General features: G+C 37.6%; 1 protein-coding gene across 6 annotated transcripts in view; it reads left to right on the forward strand.

Moving 5' to 3' along the window:
* LOC138947747 (LIM and SH3 domain protein F42H10.3-like) overlaps positions 1-23,230 on the forward strand; it is a 67,620-nt gene extending 44,390 nt beyond the window's left edge. Inside the window, exons 4-9 of one of the 6 annotated variants that reach the window (XM_070319296.1) lie at positions 3,005-3,182; positions 5,677-5,799; positions 10,056-10,229; positions 13,950-14,111; positions 15,515-15,540; positions 16,955-23,230. In XM_070319296.1, coding sequence (XP_070175397.1) covers positions 3,005-3,182; positions 5,677-5,799; positions 10,056-10,229; positions 13,950-14,111; positions 15,515-15,540; positions 16,955-17,131 — 840 coding nt within the window. In that variant the 3' untranslated portion in view covers positions 17,132-23,230. Of the gene's footprint in view, positions 1-3,004; positions 3,183-5,673; positions 5,800-10,055; positions 10,230-13,949; positions 14,112-15,514; positions 15,541-16,954 lie in introns of all 6 variants that reach the window. The other 5 variants (XM_070319295.1, XM_070319299.1, XM_070319297.1 and 2 more) reach the window with 5 other exon arrangements.
* Positions 23,231-27,461: the final 4,231 nt, after the last annotated feature.

Raw genomic sequence — 27,461 nt, forward strand, 5'->3', positions numbered from 1 at the left:
CCCAGACAATTACATATTATTTGTTAAGTGGGTTTATATTTCATTTTCTTTGATTATGACTTGAATGTTTTTGAATGAATGCGTTTTCTCATTACGATAATTGCAGACCTTCCAGAGATTGAGCAGATTTTAATGCCTGATTTTCCTTTCTTGTTTACCTGACCTGTGTTTGATATCATAATAAACTGCTATTGATCTGACGTTGCATCGGTACGGTTTGTCCACCATGTTGATATTTTAGTGTGCAGTGTGCTGACCTGAACTGAGCATTTGATTGACTTGAATGGATTATTGCATTGAAAGTTCAAATGACTGGTGAAAGATACCATTTGAGAAGTTCACATATAAATCCATGATTGCACACTTATTTTGTTTAGTTTTTGTGTTTAAGTGTTTTAAGTTGTAGCAGTTGTGTTTTTACTTTTTTTGGTTGTAGTTCAGGTTATTTTAGTACCTAAATTGGTTGTATTCAGGACAGAAAATGTAGATACAAATATTTGTGAACATTAATCTGGGAAGCATGTACTTCAATGTACTTCAGTTTACGTGCATTGATGTAGTAGTTTGATTTAGAACTCTCAGCCTCAGATCCAGACAGGCAGGTTTTTTTCCATGCAGAAAAGCAGTTTGCAAAATTTGCACTGAAGTAATTTTGAAGGGCATTGCATAATTATGCATTATGCAATGCCTCAAGATTGTTATCAGTACATTTTCTTCTTCCTCATTCCTTCCTTATGGGTGAAGTTACATGGCAGCAATGCTACGGCAGGTACTAGGTACATCAGCTGTTTCACAGGTGAAGGTTGCAGCCCTCTGTGTAGGCAGCCATTGTTGATGTACACACGTTTTGCATTTGCTGGCTGATGCTCAGCTGAGCTTTTGCAGAACCAAAACCCTACTGCTGCCCTTGCACTAGTGGGGCTTGCCAAATTCCAGACCCCCCCCCCCCCCCCCCCCTCTCTCTCTCTCTCTCTCAGCCCCCCTCTCCTTTTTCATCCCCAGTAAGATTTATGGTTTTGAGGCACATTTTGCTGGCAATGTTTGTTGCTAAATGTGTGTCACAGTGTGTGCCTGCGTGAGTGTTTGTTGCTAAATGTGTGTCACAGTGTGTGCCTGCGTGAGTGTTTGTTGCTAAATGTGTGTCACAGTGTGTGCCTGCGTGAGTGTTACTAAATGTGTGTCACAGTGTGTGCCTGCGTGAGTGTTTGTTACTGTAATTTATTTAATTTAATGATGGGGCACAATTATGCTGCTAAAGGGAAAGGGTTGCATGGGTTAATTTAACAAAATCAAAGTGTATTTTAATTTGGTGTTGGTACTTATAATACTTCTTCTTTTTATATTTAGTCAAGTTTTGACTAAATATTTTAACATCGAGGGGGAATCGAAACGAGGGTCGTGGTGTATGTGTGTGTGTGTGTGTGTGTATGTGTGTGTGTGCGTGCGTGTAGAGCGATTCAGACCAAACTACTGGACCGATCTTTATGAAATTTGACATGAGAGTTTCTGGGATTGATATCCCCATACGTTTTTTTCATTTTTTTGATAAATGTCTTTGATGACGTCATATCCGGCTTTTCGTGAAAGTTGAGGCGGCACTGTCACGCCCTCATTTTTCAACCAAATTGGTTGAAATTTTAGTCAAGTAATCTTCGACGAAGCCCGGGGTTCGGTATTGCATTTCAGCTTGGTGGCTTAAAAATTAATTAATGACTTTGATCATTAAAAATCTGAAAATTGTAAAAAAAAATAAAAATTTATAAAACGATCCAAATTTACGTTTATCTTATTCTCCATCATTTGCTGATTCCAAAAACATATAAATATGTTATATTCGGATTAAAAACAAGCTCTGAAAATTAAATATATAAAAATTATTATCAAAATGTTTTTTTCGAAATCAATTTAAAAACACTTTCATCTTATTCCTTGTCGGTTCCTGATTCCAAAAATATATAGATATGATATGTTTGGATTAAAAACACGCTCAGAAAGTTAAAACGAAGAGAGGTACAGAAAAGCGTGCTATGCAGCATAGCGTAACCACTACCCCGCTCGCGCGCTCTTCTTGTCAATTTCACTGCCTATGCCGTGAGCGGTGGACCACGAGTATACGGTCTTGCTGCGTTGCATTGCGTTCAGTTTCATTCTGTGAGTTCGATAGCTACTTGACTAAATATTGTATTTTCGCCTTACGCGACTTGTTTGTATAGTACTGATTACATCTTTGAAAAATTCTTCACAAAAGAAAGTTGCATACATTTGTGTCAGTATACCTTTTAGCATGTTGCAAGCAGAGTCTGCATCAATTATTACACTCCCCCAAAAAATGATTCCAAGCAAATGTACTGTGGTACTGGTTGAAGGAAATCCAACTGTGAATTACAGTTTGCTTTTTGCATTAATTGCTTGGTTTGTCCAGTGACCACCGTAGTTTGAGTGAAATTGGAATGTTGGCCATAATATACAATTAATAGTAATATTATTGGTCATGTATGTGATTCAGTATGTGATTTCACTAAATCTCTAAAACTGCTAAAGAGAACTACTGCAAGCAAATATTACTTGCTTGTTTGGCCTCAGACTCAGAGTGTTGGTTTTGTTGGTTTTGTTTTTGTGGAGCAAATGTTAAAAAAAAAGTGTTTTTATTTCTTGATTTTGTTGTTGTTATGTTTTTGCCATTAGTTCAAATTACAAGTGCCTTTGCTTTTTATGCCTGAAACAGTTTGATACTGCCAAACATTTATTCTTAGTCCATTGATATTAGATGTATGTTGTAATTGTTGTCCTCTACATATTCTTCTGTGAATCAGGTCAAGTACCATGCGTACTGGATGAGAAATCCTTTGATTAAGTTTTCAGCCCATTGGAGAATAGTGGAAGATCCTTAGACTTTTTAAAACAAATTTTACAGTGTGTTAATTTACTGTACTAGAAGCATTTATTCTAACCAAAATACGAGATACCCATATTTATATTTCTTCTCGTGTCTGTCATGAACCAGGTGAAGTACCATGCCGACTTTGAGAGGCAGAAGGGCCACAAGACCTCAGTGGCGGACGACCCTGAAACGGCACGGATCCGACAGAACACCGCCATCCAGAGCAACATCAACTACTGGGGGGTGAAAGAGCAACGCGATGCCATGGAGGGACGGCGCCCCAACGAAGCAATCGATGACGGTAAGTGGACGTCCGAGATCTCGGGGGGGTTACGTTTTGAAGTTTAGTTTAGAGTTTTGTGTGTGTGTGGTGAAGTAACGGCAGGGATTAATTTGAGGAACTGACTGCACAATTTACCTGAAGTAGAATTTTAGATATTGATTTTAGGTGATTAGGCCTAAAAAAAAAATAGGTGTGGTTACGGTAACCCGACCTACCCTATTTTTAGGGGCCGATCCTATAACTTTTTATTACATTTGTCAAAAAAAAAAAAAATAAAAAAATAAAAAACGAGTGCAAAAAACGCAATGAAAGCGAAAGCGCCCGTGTCGCACACTTATTTCCCTGTCAAGTAGGTTTAATTTGTACACATTAGAAAAAAAAGTTAAAAAAAAAAAGTGATTGCCTACCTACCTACCCTATTTTTTTTGGCTATGTTACCGTAACCACACCTATTTTTTTTTTTGGCCTTATGTGAATTAGCCTGTGTGTACTTTAGTTCAACCTTCTGAATTTGTTTTAATTTTGCAATCTTTAATTGTAAGTATATTTACTAGATATACATGATGACATTTTTATAAGATTTGAATGTGAAGTATTAGATGGTTATATCTTTGCTTATTACCAATCATTATTATAGATTTTGTCTTGATAAGAATATCCCTTTAATTTGAACTAAAAGTCATGAATGAATTAGGACTAGTCGGATTAAGTTGTAGAGCTTGAAGTTCAGAAGTGTGTGCATAGTAAAGAAAAGTTCATCTTTTGTTTCTTCTGTTGTGTATTTCTTAACGTTTGTATTACAACAAAAAGAGTATAACACTTGTGTAGACAGTTATAACTTATACAAATGTATGGCTTATTACTTCTACTAACGTTCAACTGTCTGTAGTAGCTAGAATTGTTTATCACCTGTTCATTGTCACGAATGTGTAGAAACTGTTTCTGAGTATGTCAACACGTCATGTTTCACAGCTTTGTTTTTGACAGACTTAAGTTTGAAATGTTGTTTTAGCTTTAAGTTTGAAATGTTGTTTTAGCTTTAAGTTTGAAATGTTGTTTTAGCTTTGTAGTGTCATGTGACCACTTCATCATCACGATTGTACAAATGTTCATTCATTCAGTATCACTGGTGTATATTTTGTACAGCAACATTGAAAACTAACAGGTGCTAACAAAGCATGAACGATTTCTATTTTAACTAACCCTTAACCGTTTTCGGATTTGCTGTGTGTTTGAATGAACGGTTTCTAACTTTCTAAGCGATGTGAAAGCCTGACTGAAACTGCTCCCTGAAAATCTTTCAGTTGCCTTCAGAGAAGAATAAATAAGCGGCAGTGCAATTTGTTTTGTAGTTAAATTAGGCGATGAAAGTTTTGAATCCGTAATGCAGCATATTTAAAGAGGTTGTTCTCTTCTTAGTTACTGATTGGAGTAAAGCTTAAATCTGAGAATCTTGGAATTGTTTGAGGATGTTGTCTGACAAAACAGTGTAGACTAGATAAGTAAATCTTGTGTTAGAAAATAGAACCTCGTACCACTAATGAATCTGACGACTTGAAAATCTTTGTCACCCAAGTGTCAGTACTGTGAACAAAGTAGCCTGCAGACGATTACACCACTCTTAGCCAGTTGCCAGAGTTATCCCTGGAATGGTCAGTGATAGCAGGTTTGACCATGACCTCACTTAGCTCCTGCATTGTTTGTTTGTTTGTGACTAGGACATTCCTTCTGGTATAAGAGATCCTGTTCATCGCCATAGACCTATTCAGGCTTTTACAAGGGATAAGAAAAATTCTAGACTTGGAGTTGGACACATTGCCAACAGTCAACAGCTTGGCTGCTTCTTCTGCACAGTGGGATCAAATTTTAAAAATGGTAAAAATGTTTTATCTTCTTCTTCTTCTGCGTTCCCAGCAATGCTAAATCTTCAATCCAGTCTGTAGGGCAAATTTAGTCTGCAATCCTCCGCGGCGACGTTGCTGGCCCCCAGAGCCTCTGGTGGGCCTCCTGGACTGGCCAAAATATTTTATGATTTGAGACTGTTAGATCAAATGTTTTTGCCCTAAGTAGTTCAAATTTATTTTGCAATGTATTTGAATTAGATAAGAATGTTCGGTTTACGGTGCTGGAAGACTATTTTGTATGTGACACCTGACTGTCAATCTTAGGCTAAATTCAGAAAAAAAAATCCCACTCTGCTCAGAGTTCATGCAGCCACTGTGTTGATTTTTGGTATGTGTCCAAGTGAATTGATGATCTAATTGACTGAGTCTTATTCCATGTGAAGCTGCCAGGACAGATCCGTGGTGTTGAATTCAATCAATTATGGGGGAAGGACGGAATACCTCAAGTTGTAAATCTTTTGTTTCTGGCTCATTATCTGCATGCTTTTCACAGTACGTTATTGCCGCCTGTTTTCTCTCACCTGTCGCCCTGCCTACCTGCTTCTCTCCCTTTGCCTTGCTGTGACGTGGTGCTGCTGCCCGGTGCCTTACCTCCCCTTGTTTAGTAGGCGGCAGGCGACGCAACCCTGGCAAGATTAGCGACTACGACCCTGGGGACTCTCATCAGTTTAACTCCCCCTATTCTGGAAAACCTCAAGCCAACATCGTGTATGATTCACAAAGTGGAGAAGGTATTTGGCTATGACATATGCTTTTACTCTATAGCCTATTTATATGCTTTTAGCTTTCTAAGCTGCGAGCGCGCCAAACTGCTGGCAACCTGGTAAAAGTGTTGCCTTAGTTTATGTTTTGAAACTGTTAGATCATTTGTTTTGCCCTAAGTAGCTCAAATTTATTTTGCAATGTATTTTGGAATTAGAGAAGAAGGCTCAGTTTACGGTGCTGGAAGGCTTAATTAAAGTTTTATTCAGTTATTGGTTTTGTTGGCACGATATGTGAATGGCTGTACTGTACGGTGAAGAAGGCCCAAAGAATGCATGCTAAGCAAGGTCCAGGTTTGTGGAAATGAAAACTTTCAGGATGATGAAATGGGTACCGAGGGAGCTGGTATTTTAAGATTTCCTAACTGCCAGTAGGTTAAAACTTAATATGCTAATGGTACACAGGGGACATAATCGGAAGTGGAGTCATTTTGCTTGAACGTACACTGAGGTAACTGGAAACTAATGGCGTCTGTAACGTGGAATGTATTTGTAAATCATTTTTTACAAACAATTCTATAGTTGGGTTGTGTCGTCTGGTACTTAATTGTATCATTTGTTTTATCATTTTTTTAAGTTGACAATGAAAAATACTGACCCTGTCGCAATATACTATACTTCATGATGCTATTACCCTTGAAGTTGAAATGAAGAAAATTCGCTGATAAACCAGTTTTGTGGCGAGCGACCTATGTTAAATGTATTTGAAGACGGTATTAGTCAGGAGGTCTTCCTTACCTTCAAATGAGTTTTCTTTTCTTTCTTTTTTGTTTTAATCATTGGTTATGGTGTGGGCAGTTGGGTGATGGGGAAGAGGGATGGGTGATTCATTAGTGATGTACCGCTAATTCAAATACAAAGATAGCCGAGAACAGAGACAGTTCTGTCCATTTAGTGGCATATGAGGTTCCAAAAAAGTGTTGTCAGCTGGGCCCCACCCACCTATACCATACCCGCTCTTTCTATTGTCTTCTTTAGTGAATGTAAGTAGATTCAGATCCATTTAGATCAACGCTGTGTTACCTTGGTCTGCATAAGTTTGGACAAAATCTACCAATGATAGGTTGGCTGGTTGAAAAGGTCATTTTAGATAAATTGATATTAGTTAACGGTCGTGTGCTCTGTTTTGTGGTGAATTTTTGTTTTTTCGTGGTTTCTTATATTAGTTTGCAGTTTCATGAACCTGTCTGCATTTTCTCTTCATGTGTTTTTAGTGGCGTGAATTGATGTTGCAAGTAATGATCAGTTTCACACACAGTACATTGCACATTACATCTGTGTGCATGCATACATCACCAACTCTTAGAAATATCTTGTGATTGGTGACACATTTGACCAATCACACTGAGACATTTCACATGGGTCCACCAATCATCTTCTGACACATTGCATTGGTTCACCACTCATATTGTCATATTTTACCGTGGCTGCAAGGCCACTCACCATCACTTTCAAAGTAATACAGCTTTTACTGCAAATGTACCCACGCTCTCAGCATATTACTTCATTTTCTGCACTTTTCTAAATGGCTTTGAAAAAGAACTTCTTTTCATGGCCTCTGCACACACTTTCTGAACTTGATTTCAGCAGATTTTTTTTCGTGGGGGGGATACTTTGTGAGGAAAACAGACTGTGACTTCTTAATCAAGTTTAGAATCTTTCGTCAGATCTGCATGTCTGTATTACTCGTCAGATATATGTGGTTAGATTATTATTGTTGGCTGATTTTATTTAAGAAAGTAATTATTTATTTTGGGACTTTTTCTCTTTAATCAGGTCGCTCAGGTAAGGATTCTGTGGGATGTAAACTTCTATAACTTATACTGCAGTTTTCATGTTCTTTTTTTGTTATCACATTTTTTTGTTTTACTTTGGTCACTTTCACTTGGGTATAATGTTGAATAAAGGGTACACTTTGCTGGTGATGACGATTTGGGGCGTGAGTCTTTCTGAAATCTTTTATGTTGATTGGTTTTTGCTTGTTTTGGAACCTTTTTGACTCACATGCGAAGCAAAAGTGAGTCTATGTACTCACCCGAGTCGTCCGTCCGTCCGTCCCCCCCGTCCGTCCGGCCGGCCGGCCGGAAAACTTTAAAGTTGGATATTTCTTGGACACTATTCAGTCTATCAGTACCAAATTTGGCAAGATGGTGTATGATGACAAGGCCCCAAAAAACATACATAGCATCTTGACCTTGCTTCAAGGTCAAGGTCGCAGGGGCCATAAATGTTGTCTAAAAAACAGCTATTTTTCCCATTTTCTCTGAGGTTTTTGAGATTCAATACCTCACCTATATATGATATATAGGGCAAAGTAAGCCCCATCTTTTGATACCAGTTTGGTTTACCTTGCTTCAAGGTCAAGGTCACAGGAGCTCTTCAAAGTTGGATTGTATACATATTTTGAAGTGACCTTGACCCTGAACTATGGAAGATAACTGTTTCAAACTTAAAAATTATGTGGGGCACATGTTATGCTTTCATCATGAGACACATTTGGTCACATATGATCAAGGTCAAGGTCACTTTGACCCTTATGAAATGTGACCAAAATAAGGTAGTGAACCACTAAAAGTGACCATATCTCATGGTAGAAAGAGCCAATAAGCATCATTGTACTTCCTATGTCTTGAATTAACAGCTTTGTGTTGCATGACCTTGGATGACCTTGACCTTGGGTCAAGGTCACATGTATTTTGGTAGGAAAAATGTGTAAAGCAGTTCTTAGTGTATGCTGTCATTGCTAGGTTTAGTTATTTGACCTTGACCTTGAAGGTCAAGGTCATGTAAAGGTCAAGGTCAAGCATGTGAGTCGTATGGGCTTTGCCCTTCTTGTTCAATTTTGTTGGGGTCATTTTGCCCAGTATCAAGGGTTATATTTTTGTGTTGTCACTGTTTTTATTGCTCTGCACAATAGGTTGTTCAAACACATTTTTAAACTTCAGTGTGTTGTTGTTTTGGTTCCATCCTTCATCTTTTTTCTTCTTTTTTTTCTCTTCTTTTTTACATTTAGTCAAGTTTTGACTAAATGTTTTAACATAGAGGGGGGAATCGAGACGAGGGTCGTGGTGTATGTGTGTGTGTCTGTCTGTCTGTCTGTCTGTGTGTGTGTGTAGAGCGATTCAGACTAAACTACTGGACCGATCTTTATGAAATTTGACATGAGAGTTCCTGGGTATGATATCCTCAGACGTGTTTTTCATTTTTTTGATAAATGTCTTTGATGACGTCATATCCGGCTTTTCGTGAAAGTTGAGGCGGCACTGTCACGCTCTCATTTTTCAACCAAATTGGTTGAAATTTTGGTCAAGTAATCTCCGACGAAGCCCGGACTTCGGTTTTGCATTTCAGGGTGGTGGCTTAAAAATTAATTAATGACTTTGGTCATTAAAAATCTGAAAATTGTAAAAAAAAAAAAAAATTTTATAAAACGATCCAAATTTACGTTCATTTTATTCTCCATCATTTTCTGATTCCAAAAACATATAAATATGTTATATTTGGATTAAAAACAAGCTCTGAAAATTAAAAATATAAAAATTATGATCAATATTAAATTTTCGAAATCAATTTAAAAACACTTTCATCTTATTCCTTGTCGGTTCCTGATTCCAAAAACATATAGATATGATATGTTTGGATTGAAAACACGCTCAGAAAGTTAAAACGAAGAGAGGTACAGAAAAGCGTGCTATCCTTCTCAGCGCAACTACTACCCCGCTCTTCTTGTCAATTTCACTGCCTTTGCCATGAGCGGTGGACTGACGATGCTACGAGTATACGGTCTTGCTGCGTTGCATTGCGTTCAGTTTCATTCTGTGAGTTCGACAGCTACTTGACTAAATGTTGTATTTTCGCCTTACGCGACTTGTTTAAGCTTGTGTAGTATAAGCTTTCCTTTATTTTAAACTTATTTATTTCTTTGTTTATTTTTTTTTTCATTTTTTTTTATTTTTTATTTCGTTATGGGTTTAGTCTTCTAGTTTAGAATACAAATAAATCCCTTTCAATCAGGTGAAAGGACAGGGGAAATAAGCAAATCTTGACAGGGAAATTCTAGTGCAGAGTTGTCTGTCTTGAACTTTCAGATTTTGCCTTTATGTCAACAGTTAGAGTGGCTTCAGTATTTTACATGCCCGTATTTTATTCAGGTTCATTTGTGCTTGTCTGTATACTTGTAATGCTTGAAACAAGCTTGTACATATTTGCTTTTTGAATCAATTTAGGTCAGAGATCATACACTGCAGGTGAACGCAGATCATATACAGATCAAGATCGCAGATCGTATACTGATCAAGATCGCAGATCGTATACTCATGATCAGGACCGCAGGTCGTATACGGATGATCGTAGATCTTATACTGACGATCGAAGATCGTATACCGATAATACCACTACCAGTGAGTAAAATAGAAGACCTGATGTATACATTGTACTTTATAGAACACATTTTCTTAATTTCACCTAATGCTGAGTATAACTTGTATGAGCCTTACTATGGGCTCAGCATTCTTGTAACTCAAATAACAAACCAACAGTAGATGTGTATGGAAATGGGACCAAATTCAATGCTTGATCATAACTGTTGCTGTATCTGCGAAATCTTTCTGTTGTGGGAACCAAGTTTTTGGAGCTGAATATTTGATATTAGGCCAAAAAAAAAAAATTGTCTGTTTAGGGTAACATGACCAAAAAAAGTAGGGTCGGTAGGTAGGTAGGTTTTTTTTTTTTTTTTTTTTTTTTTTTTTTTTTTTGTGTGTGTAAATGCTATGTTGGCTGAACATTCACTTCTTATATTTGATGAATACATGTTTCAAAACTAACATATAAATAAAACAGAGAGAAAGGGAGAGAAAGAAACGCCAAATGTCTCTTTTTAGCATTTTTACCTCTTTTTTTTTCTTCTTTTTTTTTGAAATCAAAAAAAAGTTTTTGGGTCGGCGCCAAATCGATAGGGTCGGTCGGGTTACCCTAAACAGACAATTTTTTTTTTTTGGCCTTAGTTGATGTTGGTGTAAATGTTAGCGTGGCTCTATGTTTCCTGGTGCCTTTAATTTCCGTTTCCTTTTCTCTTTGGTGTCTAATGGTGATTTTGGGAAGAAAGAATTCTCATGATAATTTGGGAAGAGCCGGTTGTATATAAAGGGAGCTAACTGTGCTTCTCTATGGAGGGGAGCGGATTAGAGGTTTTGGAAGAAGACGATAGGGAGACGTGATATAAAAAATTTTAAAAATAAAATCTAATTCCAGAAGGAAGACGTTTTGTATCTGATCAGGAGCATAAAAGTGATCAATTATATTTATTTATGAACTTTTTTACCTCTATGCGACAGAATACTTGTGTCGTCGATACTTTTTTCTTGGAAGTTCTGCGGAGAGGAATTATAATAATACTGTTTGTGTCGGGCTTGAGTTAACAGGGAACAGTTTTTAGCTTTTAGAATATTGTAGCAGTTCCACCACTGTACGAACTATAACTCTGCACAAATATTATCTATGAGAGATCTGCTTTGCTAATTAACTTTATTAGCTGTGTTTAGTAATACCTGGCACTGTTTCGGAAAAAAACACTGGTGGAGAATCAAATTTTGCTTATAAAATACAAGTCTAATTGATGCTTATTGGATGACAAAAAGGAAGGGGATTGTCTAACACTTTACACTTTGTCTCTCTATGCATTACTTTTTTTATAGAGTTTTGTGTTGGCTTTTTTTCAGGTTGTAATAATATCTAATACACTATAGTAAAGGAAACTGTTCAGATGACCTACTTTTGACATTCTTCTAGTCATTCTAAGGCAAAATATTAGCTAACGAATGGTAGTGGGCACAAATTAATTGCTTTAGTTTCTACGTTGTTTATTTACAAACTTGTCACGGCCAGTATCAACCAGATAGACGGATTTGTGATTAATATTACTTTCAGTTTTTGTTCTATGATCATTTCTATCTGCTTTTTCTTGGTTTCATTTTTGTCACATTCTTTCTTTGTCCTGGTTCTTTTTTCGTTTTTTATGCACCACTGACGTTTCATCAGCCTCAAAAGGTTCACTTCTTTTTGACCTTTTGTTTTTTTCTTCCTCTTCTAAAGAATCACATCGTTCATCTGTTTAATGACTTCATCGATCTATGTGTCAACTTAATCAGCACACTCACACTCTGAACTCAGATGAATTCTGTTTCAATCATTTCATCGTTGTACTCGTACATTTTTTTTCTTCTCTTCTTTTTGTTAATTGAAAGCAGTAAAGATTAAGACCAGGATAATTTTAGGAAATACTGTGCATACGTTATCAAGAAAGTACATGTAATTTCATAATCTGCAACTAAAAAATACACACACAAAAACAGATACTCAACACAAACAAATCATGTTTGAAAAATATTTTGGGTAAAATTAGTGGTGTAAATTATATTATTATTATGGTAGTACATAAATAAATAAATCCAAAACACAACAAATCCACATGTTCCCGCCTTGTGTGTGTGTTTTTTTTAAGATAGATTGATTGGCATGTTTTTGTAACACAGTTGATGCTGCTTTCATTTATAGTGAGATTTACAAATTTCTAAAAAAAAACAAAAACCCACCCATGACTGACAGAAACCTGATGTTTTATCTTGCGTACTGCCGTGCATACTGGCAACTGATTACTGGGGGTTGAATGCGGGCTTCTGCAAAACGAACAGCTTTTTTTGTACGCTAGATTGAATTGAGAATTATGCATGCTTTATGTATAAGTGATTGCGTATATATGTGAGTGAGAGAGCGCAAGGGGGGGGGGGGGGGGGGGGGGGGGGGATCTGAGGTTGATATAAAATTCCAGGTACATGTATCAAGAAGATGATATATTCAATATTATATAAAACCAGGTTCAATTAGTACCCAAAGTGCGAGAATTGAAATTGATGTTCATGGTAATTAAGTTTCATTATTGATTTAATTTGTCCTTGCCATAAGGATTCTGACTGTTAAATCAGAATGGAAAGAATAATTTAATTATCACCTTAGACCTTTAAAGTTGCAGCCTCAAATATCTCTGTAGCTGATACTTTGCGTTTCAGAAAAACGTCAGTTTTGGGTGTTGTGTGAGGGTATTTTCTGTTGTGATACATTATCGGTTGGTGAAGGGACCGCTGGACTGATGTTGTTGGTTGTTGTAACAGGGAATTAGTTTTGATGTGGAATATCCGTGCAAGTGTTTCATTGGGGAGTGATGTAAATAAAGATCTTGATGTAATTTGTTAAGTTATAGATGAGTTATATATACACCAGTTTCTTTGGAGCTGAATATGGGGCACTGGTTATTTCATTTTAGACGGCACTTGCAAAAATATGAAGACTTAGGGTTCACTACATATCGGGCTGCCGTGACTGTAAACATTCATTTCATCATTTTAAAAGTGTGGAGACAGACCTGATGAGTTCTATTAGCACTAACTTCAATCCGATTCTGATTTTAAACCATTTAGTAGAGAAGTTATATAGTTACAGATGTAAGGTCTTTTATAACTGTGTTTTCAGCAGTAAGTTTAAATCCTTGTTTAAGTGTTTGAGTTGTGATTCTTTAATGTTTAAAATTATGTCCTGGATTAAAAGCTTAACCTTTCCCTCAAATTCTTTATGTACACACATGTGGTTTGTCGAAAGATTCCAATTTGCAGGTAACATAAAACGATCTGTACATTGCACATTACGTCAGTTTTGTTTGTAGTTTTTTCTCTCAAAATAATCAATGTATGGTCAGATCAAAAGCACTTATAGTTGACAGCCTGAACAGGAATAGTCATCCAGTTTTCAAAGTAGACTTTGAAAAGTGACCTTGAGTTGACCTCTGTGTTAATTATGCCATCAGTAAATAACTTACTCAAAATAATCAGTTCTATACTAGCAACTGCCCTGAGTGGAGTTACCCCTTATCCTCAATACTCTTCCTTTATGTGTGAAAAGGGTCTTTTGATCTAGTCCGAGTTTGTCCCTCCTTATATCTATCCTGTGTCTGTAAATAGACCTGTGTTTCAGACTCTACAGTTGTTTGAATTTCCCAGGGGTGTACAATAGGGTGTGTGTGTGTGTGTATTGCCTTTAGTGCATGACATCTTGCTTGTTGCTCCATGCAGTTTCGAACCCTGGTCGCCGCCAGCCGGGGTCTATAGCGGACTATGACCCCATGACCCAGAACCGCCCCGGCATGACCGCGGCCCCGCCCGGGTACCAGGCTCACCCAGAACCTGTGCGCCAACCACCTCAACCAGCCTACCAGCCACCCGTACAGCCGCCTCGTAAGTCAGCAAGGCCCCAAGAAACTGGAGCAGTTTCTTTGGTCAAACAGGGGCACCAGCCCCTCCCACCACCACAACCCCCCCAACTCCGATAAGGGGCGGGGAGGTAGCTCAGTTGGTAGCGCGCTGGCTTTGTAGCCGGTTGGTCACTATCAGCGTGGGTTCGATCCCCACGTTCGACGAGAGATTTATTCCTCGGAGTCAACTTTGTGCAGACTCTTTCGGTGTCCGAACACCCCCCGTGTGCGTGCATGCGCACGAAAAAGATCCCATGCTCACAGCGAAATCTCAGGGCTTGGAAGACACGCATGCATCATCTCTCGTCTCTGATTATCATGATCATATTTCGATACTTTGACGAGACAAACCCAATGCTGGTGTCGAAGAAGACTGAGCCACAGCGGGCTTTTTTGAGTCAAAGTATCACACCATATCTTCAGGGTATACCAATACCTGTCCCAATATAGGCCAACTCGTCTAAGAAGACGTTAAACCCTCAGTCAACTCCGACCACAAAATATCATCTGGATACTTGGCCCAACCCTGGCACCACATCCCCACCCATGTCTTCCCTGCCCCAAGAGAGAAAAATGTAAGTCTTGTCCCACCTTTTTCAGTGACATTTATTGTAGAACAGGAAGCCCAATCACCCCTCTCACCCCTCCCTCCCCTCCCCCCCCCCCCCCCCCCCCCCCCCCCCCCCGCCATCCCCACACAAATCAAAATCATGCATTTACAAACTGAAGAATAAACTTAAAACAGATCTGTATTTGTTGTGCAGGCATTCACAATGTAATTTATGTTACAGGGCTACAACATTTACAATTGAATGCTGCTCTTTCATGTTCCATGTGGAAACGTCAGTTGTTCTGTACATGTAATGTGTCCATAATCTGATCCCCCAGAAAAACTGACAAATCGCTCCTCACGGGATTTTATTCTGAAGCATTGCAGAATTCACCACCAAGGCAGACGTTTGTATCAAATTGTTGCTCCACAAAAATATTTCTCTGCCTGTTTCACAGTGTTGTGAATTGAAAGGTTTTACAATGCAACGTTTTCCTTCCCTATTTTCTCTGGCGTTCCTGCCCTTTTCTGAAAAAAAATCTATCCTGCTATGTTTAAAAAGCATGGCTTGTATTGCAAGACTGAGAGACTTTCCTCTAGCTTTGTGGTGCCGGTCTTTCTCCAAAATGTGCCCTTGAGATGTGTTCAAGGGACCTGTGCTGGCATGTGAAAGCATGCATCATACAGCTGGTTTTGTGTGTTTTTGTGTGTGTGCTGTGAATTTGTACAGACTGTAAATATTGTAAATATTGGCTAGGATTGGATGAGAGTCTAATTTTGAGATGCTGACGCAAGGATGTGTGGATTGATTTCCTATTTTTTCTTTAATTTTCCAGCGCCTCAGGTGCAGAAGAGCAAAGGGGTAAGTGGCTTTGTACAGTTTAAAGTGCTAATGGAAAGTGTAAAAATTGTGGGATGAATGGTGCGGGAAACGTTTTTGTCTGAATGGTACAGGGTCAATGAAACACTAGAAAGTCAGAATCTGTTCCATATAAGAAAACAGGCTATAATAGCAAACATGACATACATATACAAGCTATATCAAAGTTCATTCTCAAAGAAAGAAATCAACAACAACAGCTGTAACCAGAAAATATGAATGGGTATTTTGAACTTGACAACTAGAACTAAACACCATGTACCCGCACAAAAGGGCATCAGCTTGTAGAAGGGAGGTAATGAGACATAAGGTAATAAGTCCGGAGGAGAGTTAGCCCCCTTTACTTAGTCTGTGCACAAGTCTTCAGACCGTAATTTCGAAACATTTATTTAGCTGATGGATGGAACAACACTATCTGTAAATATTCTTGTTAAATTCACTGTCAGATCTCTGTCGTTAGTTTATGTTTTTGTTAGTAATTGTTCATATTTCAAACTTACGTGAAAAAAACCACATGCATGGAACAAAGACCCCCCGCGGGTTAGGGGGAAGAATTTACCCGATGCTCCCCAGCATGTCGTAATAGGCGACTAACGGATTCTGTTTCTCTTTTTACCCTTGTTTAGTGTTTCTTGTATAGAATAATTATAGTCAATTTTTTTAAAGATTTTAGTCAAGCAGTATGTAAGAAATGTTAAGTCCTTTGTACTGGAAACTTGCATTCTCCCAGTAAGGTAATACATTGTACTACGTTGCAAGCCCCTGGAGCAAATTTTTGATTAGTGCTTTTGTGAACAAGAAACAATTGACAAGTGGCTCTATCCCATCTCCCCCCTTTCCCCGTCGAGATATAACCTTCGTGGTTGAAAACGACGTTAAACACCAAATAAAGAAAAAGACATGGAACAAAAACGTTAATCTGAATGTTGAAGGATGGCCGTTTCCACTATGAGTATGATTGTCACAGTAGCAGGGTGGGATGGAAGGGGTAGGGTTAACATGCATACATCTACAATTGTTCAGTGTATGTGTGTAAAAGAGAGAGAGAGGAGGGAGCACAAATACCTTTATCAAACACAAAACCTCTACCATGGGAATTGTCCGCCGAAAGGCAAATTTCCGCTGAATTTTTTTGTTGTTCCGCCAAAAAAATAAATGGGGAAGGCAAAAATGGTTCTGAAAACTGAATTTAATGGCAAACTTGGAGCTCAGATGACACCAAATTGCACAATTTGGGTTCGGTTCTTTGGAGAAACAAATTTCCGGACCCCCCTAGTAAGGCTAGACGCTTCGCGCTGTCGACTTTGATATTACTTACACATTTTTCGCCTTTTTTACTTTTTTCAATTCCCATGCCTGCTCTACCCCTCACTTAACCAATCCCTCCCTTTTCCAGTTGGTGTGCAAAGCCATGTACGACTACCAAGCGGCTGACTCGGACGAGGTCAGTTTCATGGATGGCGACCTCATCATCGAGTGCACACCGGTGGACGCCGGGTGGATGACGGGCCGTGTGGAGCGTAGCGGACAGTACGGAATGCTGCCCTCTAACTACGTGGAGCGTATCAACTAGCAACCCTCTGTGTAGACCTTTACATAGGATGGACTTCTCTCTTTCTCTCTCTCACTCTCTCTCTCGCGCGAGTATTTTACTATACCGCTCAATCGTTGTGTCACGGTTGGGGTTTTACTCTGCACGAAAACCTGTTTGGGAAGGCTGAAAGGGTGTGGGTTTTTCTTTCTTTTCTTTTTTTTGGGGGGGGGGGGGGGGGGTGAAAAGAAGATATCTTTGTGAAGAGAAAAAGCTGTTATTGTTGTTTTAGAGGTAAAGATTTTGGAGCAAGGAGTTGAAAGGAAGGTGTCTTTTTGAAGACAAAAGGCTGTTGTTTGTTTAATGGGGAAAGATTTTGGGGCAAGGGAGTGAAATGAAAATGTCTTTCTGAAAAGAAAAAGCTGGGTTTTTGTTTTGTTTAGTTTTTTGTCTTTTTCTGTTTATTTGAAGGGGGAAATACGGAGTGTGGAATTGTGATGGAGCTCTGATCACTGACACCTGTGACATTTTTGCCCTTAACGATGTGTAGATGAGGGGGGTAGAGAGCTTGGGGCAAGCGGTTTGAAGACAACATCTTTTTTTGTTGTTATAGTCAAAGAGAAGGAGGTTGTTGAGACAGAAATCGTTTTTTGAAGGAGGGGAAGGGATTGAGCTTGAAGTAGGAGGGTGTGCTGGCCTAACCTCCCGCATAGACAACACTTTTTGTTGTTGAGAAATGTACAGTTTGATTTGAGGGGGGGAAGGCACTTTTTATGCAGTATTTAAACTATTCTGCTTGAACACACATGTGAGCAAGATTGAAACATCAGCGACAGGGCAAAATTATGTCCCTTCGTTTCTCAGATAGAAAAAGAAACACTTTTCTGTAAGATCTAATTTGGTACAGATTTGGAATTGGGCACGATCATGCTTTTTTTACCGTGGTAAGGAACATTTTTGATCTTGGGTCAGGTGTTTTTGGTGTTGATTTGTGAAATGGACAGTGTTAATATTTTTCAGCGAAGGATTAACATCTGGTGTTGTTAATTCATGTATGCTTCATAGTTACTTAGCCATTTTATCAAAAGCTGTGAATTGCATTTATAGCAGGCATGTGTGAAGAAAAAAACATAAAAAAAAGAAAAAACTGAAAATTAATGTTTGTCTTGATTATCAACTTAACATCGTTAATTGTTCTGTGCCATGTGGTTATACATAGTTTTTCTTGTGACATACACGCAACGTTTCATCTTTTTGGTAGGGTTAATAACAGCAGAGAATGTCGCCCTCGAAGCACTCACAAACCAGAAAATGCATGTCTTTCATGAAGCCTTGCAAAGCTGCACAATAATTGTTTCGTCGCAATATTGAGTTGATCATATTTCTTACTTGTCTTCATCTTTCTTGTGAATACATATTTTTATGCTGTACAGTTTTCATAGAAACGAAGCCAGTGGACTTTTTTTTTTAAACCAATGGTTTCAATTAAAACTCTGTAGAGTTGCAATCATAGCAAGCTTCATTTGTTAATACCCACAAAGTGTATGCGGAGACGAGAAGATTCTTGGCAGGGTGTATTATGGTCTGTATGCATATATATAAATGATCAAGTTTATTATATGTGTGTAGGCGAGAGAATATGCATATATCTGTTGGAGTACAGTTTGTGCTGTGTACGAGAATGTGCTAAACATGTAATCTTCTTTTTGACTCTGGGATTTTTGTGTGTTCTGTTCTTTACTCTTTTCGTTCTTTTGTTGTTGTTTTTTTGTAAAGTAAAATCATGTTGTTATTTGTCCAGAAAAAATGCATTGATTCAGCATTGCACATTTTCAGACACCATGTTGTATTTTCACGTATACATACCGTGAGCTTTTTACAAAACTGCCTCATATCATTCATTTAGGACGAATGGTGTGATGTTGTTTTTCCAGTAGTAGGCATGGTTGTCATAAACAGTATATATATAGATATATATATATATATATATTCATTACACCCACACAACGGAATGTTGATTTTTGTTGGATTTTTTTGGTCAAGTCGATGGACCTGACCTGAAAACCGTGTACTAACACTTAATATCTTCATCCTCTTTCTTAGTTTATGCGGAAATAACGTCCGAGTCATAGAAAGTCATAATTTCTTTAATCAAGAAAGAGTGGGAATAGTCTTTTGTTCTTTTTGCTCAGTCCAAATGTTCATGTCTTGTTGGGGATCTTGTGTAGGGTAAGCAATTACATTATGTTGTGAAAGGCATTTGAGAACTTTTTTTATCAAGGAAAATTCAATGGCAATATGAATAAATTAAATGAGTTGTGAAATGTTTCAGAAAAGGATTGTATTTGACAGTTTCTTGTGCTCGCTGAAATACTTTCCATAAATGGCCTTTATAAAAATTGTACAGCAGCCCTGAGGGGACAGGAATGTGTCTCTTTTTTTTTCTTCCATTACAGTATATAATATATCTTCTTCTTTTTTTTTTTTCTTTTTTTTTTTTGACAGTCCGCTGCCATATCTTTGTATGAAAATAAAGACCTCCAACAACACATTTACTTCAAATCATAATGGCTTGTTCCTGTCTTTGTTCATGTGGCCTATAGCAACCATGTTCCCTCCACAAACTACTGTGCCCCTACCCCACTCCCTTTCACTCATTTCTGTTCTACTTCCTCTCTTTCTTCCAATGGAAATCAAGCTGTTCTGCTTATTTTCATAATTTCTTTACTTCTCTCTTTTTCTCCATCATGGCAAGAGTTGTCATAGACTTTGGATAAAATCTATCTTTTTTGTTCCCTTTCATGTCATAAGTCGTGCTCTTTAATGTAACGTAATGTTCACACAATTAGTTGTAATTCAAAGATCAGCTTGCAGCACAAGACAAGAATTGCTCAGAACAATTTTTTTAATCATTTTATCTCCGTGCCTGTCTTTGGGCTGAGTTCACCCAGATTTTCTTGAGCATGTGGTTGTGAAAAATTTCATGACATTAATATTATTCATGTGTGTGTATAAGTTATTGTACGTTTGTGTTTCTTTGTTAAAAAGACAAGATATACCCTTTAGTTAACCAGAGTTATTTAGTGCATAGAAAGTGTAGGTGTATAGTGTAACGAACAAAAAGTACTCCTGAGGTAAAATGCTGTCTGTTTCAGACATAAACTTTCGAACAAACATCTCTCTCTTGTATTTCTCGATGTTTGTTTAGTTGCGTGTATCATATTTTGTCATTCATTTTCTTTGTGTGAATATTGGTTGGAGCTGAGTGATTTTCAGTTTTGTGTGATTAATTCATGGCTTATTTTTACAGTTCAGTTTGTGAACGTGCATGCAAGGATGAAGTTGATTCTGCAATCATAACGCATAATAGCAAGTTAAACAAAACCAGAGGAAAATCATAGTGACTCTGGCTCAAATATCTGATGCTGTTCTTTTCTGTGTGGTTGTGCTGTCAGGAAGGAAAGAGTTCCTGAACATCTCACATTCAGTCACAAATGATTGTAAAGTGGAGTTGAAGTACGTGTACATACTAAGCCAAAACAGGCAGACACCACACCAAGAGATTGTACAGTGTGAAATTTTAAATGTCAGTTATGCTCGGTCTATAGGGCAAAGAAAACGAGAAATAAGGAAAACGTGATTTTTGTAGTAGGGCATTTTATCATGGAGAAAAGATAAGAGATGTTATCCATGGAGGATTTTAGCTGGAAGAGCTTGTGGAATATAGGGCATTAAATGTGAAATATTCAGCTTTTACAGTATTTTTGGCTGGCAGGAAATAATTGGCATCATCACCCCTTTTTGACTCACATGCAAAGCAAAAGTGAGTCTATGTACTCACCCGAGTCGTCCGGCCGTCCGTCCGGAAAACTTTAACGTTGGATATTTCTTGGACACTATTCAGTCTATCAGTACCAAATTTGGCAAGATGGTGTATGATGACAAGGCCCCAAAAAACATACATAGCATCTTGACCTTGCTTCAAGGTCAAGGTCGCAGGGGCCATAAATGTTGTCTAAATAACAGCTATTTTTCACATTTTTCCCATTTTCTCTGAAGTTTTTGAGATTCAATACCTCACCTATATATGATATATAGGGCAAAGTAAGCCCCATCTTTTGATACCAGTTTGGTTTACCTTGCTTCAAGGTCAAGGTCACAGGAGCTCTTCAAAGTTGGATTGTATACATATTTTGAAGTGACCTTGACCCTGAACTATGGAAGATAACTGTTTCAAACTTAAAAATTATGTGGGGCACATGTTATGCTTTCATCATGAGACACATTTGGTCACATATGATCAAGGTCAAGGTCACTTTGACCCTTATGAAATGTGACCAAAATAAGGTAGTGAACCACTAAAAGTGACCATATCTCATGGTAGAAAGAGCCAATAAGCACCATTGTACTTCCTATGTCTTGAATTAACAGCTTTGTGTTGCATGACCTTGGATGACCTTGACCTTGGATGACCTTGGGTCAAGGTCACATGTATTTTGGTAGGAAAAATGTGTAAAGCAGTTCTTAGTGTATGATGTCATTGCTAGGTTTAGTTATTTGACCTTGACCCTGAAGGTCATGTAAAGGTCAAGGTCAAGCATGTGAGTCGTATGGGCTTTGCCCTTCTTGTTTCAAATTCAAACTAGCTCAAATACCAAGAGATTGCCAGCTGTATTGCTGCAATATTTTTATTTTAAACTTTAAAATATTAGTTTGATTAAGATTAGTCAAATTAGTAGAAAATAACTCATTGAACACTATGAGTTTGTGAGTCTGGTTGCTTAATTTCATACGGCTGAGCGGCTTTGTTGATTGCTTCGTTTGTGCTGTTTTATCTTGATCTTTTGTTTAACAGTCTTGTTTGATTTTGTACTCATTTTGAATTGTAGTTTTCATCAGTGAAGCTTAGTCTGATGTGAGTGTCATTTTTGTTTGGATGTTCTACTTGGTTCCCTTGTTGTAAATGTTGATTGTTGTTTCTCGTTGGATAAACCTTTCGTTATTGCTTTAGTTGGTGCTCTTACGATTATTACGTTTGCATCTTATTTAATGAGTATGTCTGAGCGTGTGTTGTACAAAATCAGACATCGACATGCTAACTCAGTAACTGGCTTACGGCAAATAGAGTGAGACCCTAGTTCTAAATGTACATGCGATGTAGTAGTTGTAGTGATACATTCATTCTGTGCAACGAGGAACTCATCAGTGGCTGTGCGTGTACAGAGATCGCGTTAACTGGTCATTTCTGGTATTTTACTGCAAACATTCTCAACAAATAGCGGAAATTAGGCAACAGGTCATACGAATACCAGTTGATATTTTGTTTGGCAGGTGTAGGTTTGACATATGCAATAATTGATACATTTGTCAAGAATAAACCTGCCGAAATATCAACTGGTATAAGCAATCACTGTGTGTCGGACTTGGTTTGACTGGATTGCGTAACAGAAACCAGTTTGTGCGAGAGTCAGAATTCGTACCTGTAAGTGTAAAGAAATACACATTTTGACCCTTGCCAGGGTGATCACTGCTTTACACCAGTATCATGCTATTGTAGTTGTCTTTTTCTGTTTCAATCCAGAGTGTAGTGGGAATGAATTCAACCAAGTGTTAAAAGTGTCAAGACATAGTCAGAAAAAAAGTGAGTTTGAAAATGAAACAAATATTTTAATTACTATACATTGTACTTCAATGTCACGACAGGGCTTTTTTTTAATTCTTCAAATTTTAAATAGCACTATGAATCAAAGGCACAAGCTCACAGCACCCATTGTGAAATAAAATGCCAAAAAGTAAGATCACCTGTCTTCACTAATCACTTACCTTTACAATATTTATTTCACCTGAATTGGATATAGTTTTAGTTTTATTGTGTGAGATGCAGAAGTTCTACTGCATTCTTACAATATGTCCATGATTTGAGTCTGTGTACTGGTTCCCTGTACCCTCCTGTGAAGTCAGGGCTAGTACATGTAGTACAAAATCATGATACCATGGCAGTACAGTACCATGTGGAATGATGTGTATTTTATTCAGACGTGTCTGTCCTCTGGCTGTTTTGAATGTAAGCTTTTGCCTTCCAGTTACAAACATTATGTTTTGCTTCATACCCTGCAAAAGAAAATAAAACCCTCTGCCTCATTTTCTTTCAGTGTGATTTTTGTTATTCCAGTTTTTGTTCTTGTTGTCTTCATTTGTTTCAACAACCTTTGCTGTATTTCATGGGTTTTTTCCTGAATGTTCCACCTTTGAGGGGGAGAGAGGGGGGGGGGGGGGGGGAGGGGAGGGGGACACTTTTGAAATGTCACCCAGCCTCAGCTGTAACTTAATTGCTTGCAAAATGAAACAAGTTCAATTTAGTGCGTGTCATGGAGAAATTTATCATTATATGTTGATGGCATTTTAGGCTTTTAAGTGGACCCAAAAAATACTACATGTTAACCTAAATTCATTTTTTAGACCTGTGGTTGTTTTTTCACCTCTACATGTCTGGGGGGAAATTTCTATATTAGACTTTCTCATGTCTCTAGACAGGACTCTCTATCTGTGTGTTGGTGTGTGAGTGTGAGCAGAAGATTATACCAAAGTGACAACTATCTCGCATTCAGAAAACCAGCCATGAACAAACAAATAATCTTTATTTTCTTTTTTTTCTTGCAATAGATTACAACAGAACTGAGTGACGTTTACAGAGGCAAATGCCTACATTTTAATAATGTAATTTGATGGTGATATCATTGCTAACATATCTATATACACACACACACACTTTGATTTATCAGGTACTCCTCACTAGCTGTTACTACATCACTAGATTTTAAACTTTTTCAAACATACGCACCAGTACTTTCTGATAAACCATGATAACAGTTATAAATACAATGTATGAGTCTCACTGCACTTACAGACATTACTTCAGAAATAACTCATAACAGTGTTTTGACTGCGTGTATCTACGCTTCCACATCCACATTCTAGAAATCAACATGAACACACCTCCAGAAAAAAGTTATTTTTTTGGAAAAGGTCTATTCAGTATTGATAACAGTTAAGGAAAGCTGAGCCTATGTTTCATGAACTTTCACATTTGAATTAACACACAGTTGAAAAGCTGAAACACAATAGAAAATGAAAATGAGACATTCACAGATTTCTTACATTCCAAAATGTAAACATAAAAAAGACCAGCTTAACACTTTATTGCGCAGAACATTTATGTTGAAATTATAACAAAAAAATATATTGAGTTGATGCTGTTTTTACAAGTGACAGTTCTTTCATCACATACAAGGACACAGTTTCACTTATCTTTCCAAGAGAGAACTCGAACAAGGCAATAGACGTTTTAAAAAAGGTTTTCATTTGGAAGTTATAAGTATGAATCAAAGGCGCAAAAAAGTATTTTTGTTAGAAAAAGGTAATTATATGTAACTCGTAAATGCCAGCTAGCTCCTACATCCCTTTAAGTTGGCTTCAGGTAATCAGCTTAGCACACACATACACGCGTGAAGACAGTCACGCACCAGCCTGTACACAAACACACATGCATATATATGCAAATGGATGCACACTCACACACAAACTCACACATACTCACAGTTACATGTACACATACACTAACAAACACCCTTATGTTTTGAAATAATAGTATGGCAATGGTGTTATACCGACAATAACTATCATTATGGCAGAGCAATAGAAGTGAGCATAGTGTTTTAGGCATTAAATGTCAGGCCCCTTGATCTAAAAACCAACAGGACCACCTTATTATGGGTAATGATGGAAGACAGTCATGCATGGCCCATCCAGGCATACAACTATTATGGGGGAAAATCGTACACAGAGCACTTTAACAAGAATAATCAGACAAAATCAGTTCAAATTGATGGCAGAATTAGACACATCAACGTGTAAAACGAAACAATGAAAGAAACGGCTCATTAAAACATTCACCAATTCTTAGGTGTGTAACTCAAACACTATTGGGCTATTCTGATTAATTAATCAATCATTACATGGCGTTTGAATTATTCTGGATAACGTATGAGATCTGAAGAATGAACTCAAAATAAATGAAACTGTTAGACCAGCCTAAACACATGCGAATACACATATATCATGTTTATATATATAAATATGTAACATATTTACAAGAACAAAGTTTCAATATAATTCTCCAGCTCAATCTACTCAATGACACATACACAGTGAATTCATGTTAAATAATAGCACACATACGTTCACATTTTGTTGTTTGCTTGCTTTATTGTTTATTTGCTTGTAATTATTTGTGTGTGTTTTTTAAATTGTCTTTCGGTAGATTTGACTGCTCATTAGGAGGACTTCATGCCTCTAAATCAGTAGCAAACATATTTGATATATACATGAACTGGAAAACAACAAAATGTCATGTTAAGCAAGCATGGACCTAAGCTGATCTCTTTACAGTGTGTCATGTTTATATAAAGTGTACATGTCCCAGCATTTTTCAACTGAATCACACACGCAAGCCCGCACACACACACACACACTGTGCAAACACTCACACATACACTCACACAAACAAGCAATATAGTCGCATATGTGAGCACCGACACCTATAAGCAAATACTAATTGTTATGATGAGCACAGAGCAGTTTAAGAACATTAATGTAGCACTAAATAAATGCAATAAAAATGCAATCTCTCAAAAAATACATCATGCATTCACACCCACTCCCATCTTTTCATTCACCTTCCAGTCTATATGTATGCAGTATTAAATCAGTGCATGCAAAAAAAAATAACAAATTCAATAACAACAAAAACAACTGGAAAATGTAATACCTCACCTGATCTTTCGAAGTTGAGTTCGCAAACGCAAACCTCAACAAAGTAAAATCTTTTCTCCATGATGAACAGATGCCATTTTCATAATACAAAAAAAGAAAAAATTAGGCACATACAGTTACCTACTTGGAAAAAAAAGTAAAAAGAAATCCAGGAAAGCAATAGAGAAAAAAAGAAAAGAAAAATGCAAACTGTTCCGCTTCAAATGGTTTTCTCTTATTTTCATATGCTCTCTCATGCAAAACATAACACCTCCCCCTCTCTCAAACTAACCTCACCCCACTATCCTCAGATACGAGGATATAGCTCAGTTGGTAGCGCGCTGGATTTGTATTCAGTTGGCCGCTGTCAGCGTGAGTTCGATCCCAGGTTCGGCGGAAATTTATTTCAGAGTCAACTTTGTGTGCAGACTCTCTTCGGTGTCCGAACTCCCCCCCCCCGTGTACACTACATTGGGTGTGCACGTTAAAGATCCCACGATTGACAAAAGGGTCTTTCCTGGCAAAATTGCTTAGGCACAGTTAATAATTGTCTACCTATACCCGTGTGACTTGGAATAATAGGCCGTGAAAGGTAAATATGCGCCGAAATGGCTGCAATTACTGGCCGTATAAAATTTCATCTCACACGGCATCACTGCAGAGCGCCTAGAACTGTACCCACGGAATATGCGCGATATAAGCGTCATTGATTGATTGATTGAGAAAACGTTGTCAGAGATGTTCTCATCAAGCTAACAGTGAAATTAGTTTGAAACTGATACATTATTATGTACATAATTAAACAAACAGGAAAGTATAGTATCCTTCAACAGAAAACTGTAACAAAACTTTTTTTTAATTAAAAAGAGAACACAAGACATGTTAGTCAACAACTGACTTAGTCACTCACATTCAAAAAGCTCCAGCAAACCCTGTGTATTGTAATATGTAAATTTTGTTATCAACAACATTTGACACTTTATACACATGTGAACACTATTTGCCGTTTTCTCAGAACATTGAAGAGAAAGAACAGTGCACAATAAACTTTCAAAATGAACATTTGAAACAATGTAATAAAGATTGTAAAAAAAGCTTTTAAAATGAACATATAAACTAATGGAACTATATGTGCAACAAAAAGACGTGTGTTGTTTGCTTGCCATTTCTCAGGTTAAGACGGACTCCAAATTGATGCCTAATTTAAGGTGGTTGCTTTCTTTATATTTAAGCCAAAGAACACCCCCCCTCAAGCAAAATCACAAATCACAAGGATAAAAAACATAATTATTATAATTACCAATATTTTTCTTTTAAGCCAATTAAGGCATTGTCACGGAGCACCTGATTTCATCGATAGTGTCACATGAATGAAGCAATCCTAGATAACTTCTGAAGAGCACGTCAGACGCCGATACAAAGCACCCATCAAACAATATAACCACATTTAGACTGGCCATAAAAGACTGGCATACTAAACGCACATTTTCAATTAATATCCCATCATCAGTTTGTTATCACAAGAGTTCTTTTGATTATTGTAATCTTAACAAAAATAAAC

This window comes from Littorina saxatilis, linkage group LG14 (genome assembly GCF_037325665.1).
Source record: "Littorina saxatilis isolate snail1 linkage group LG14, US_GU_Lsax_2.0, whole genome shotgun sequence".
Taxonomy (NCBI): domain Eukaryota; kingdom Metazoa; phylum Mollusca; class Gastropoda; order Littorinimorpha; family Littorinidae; genus Littorina; species Littorina saxatilis.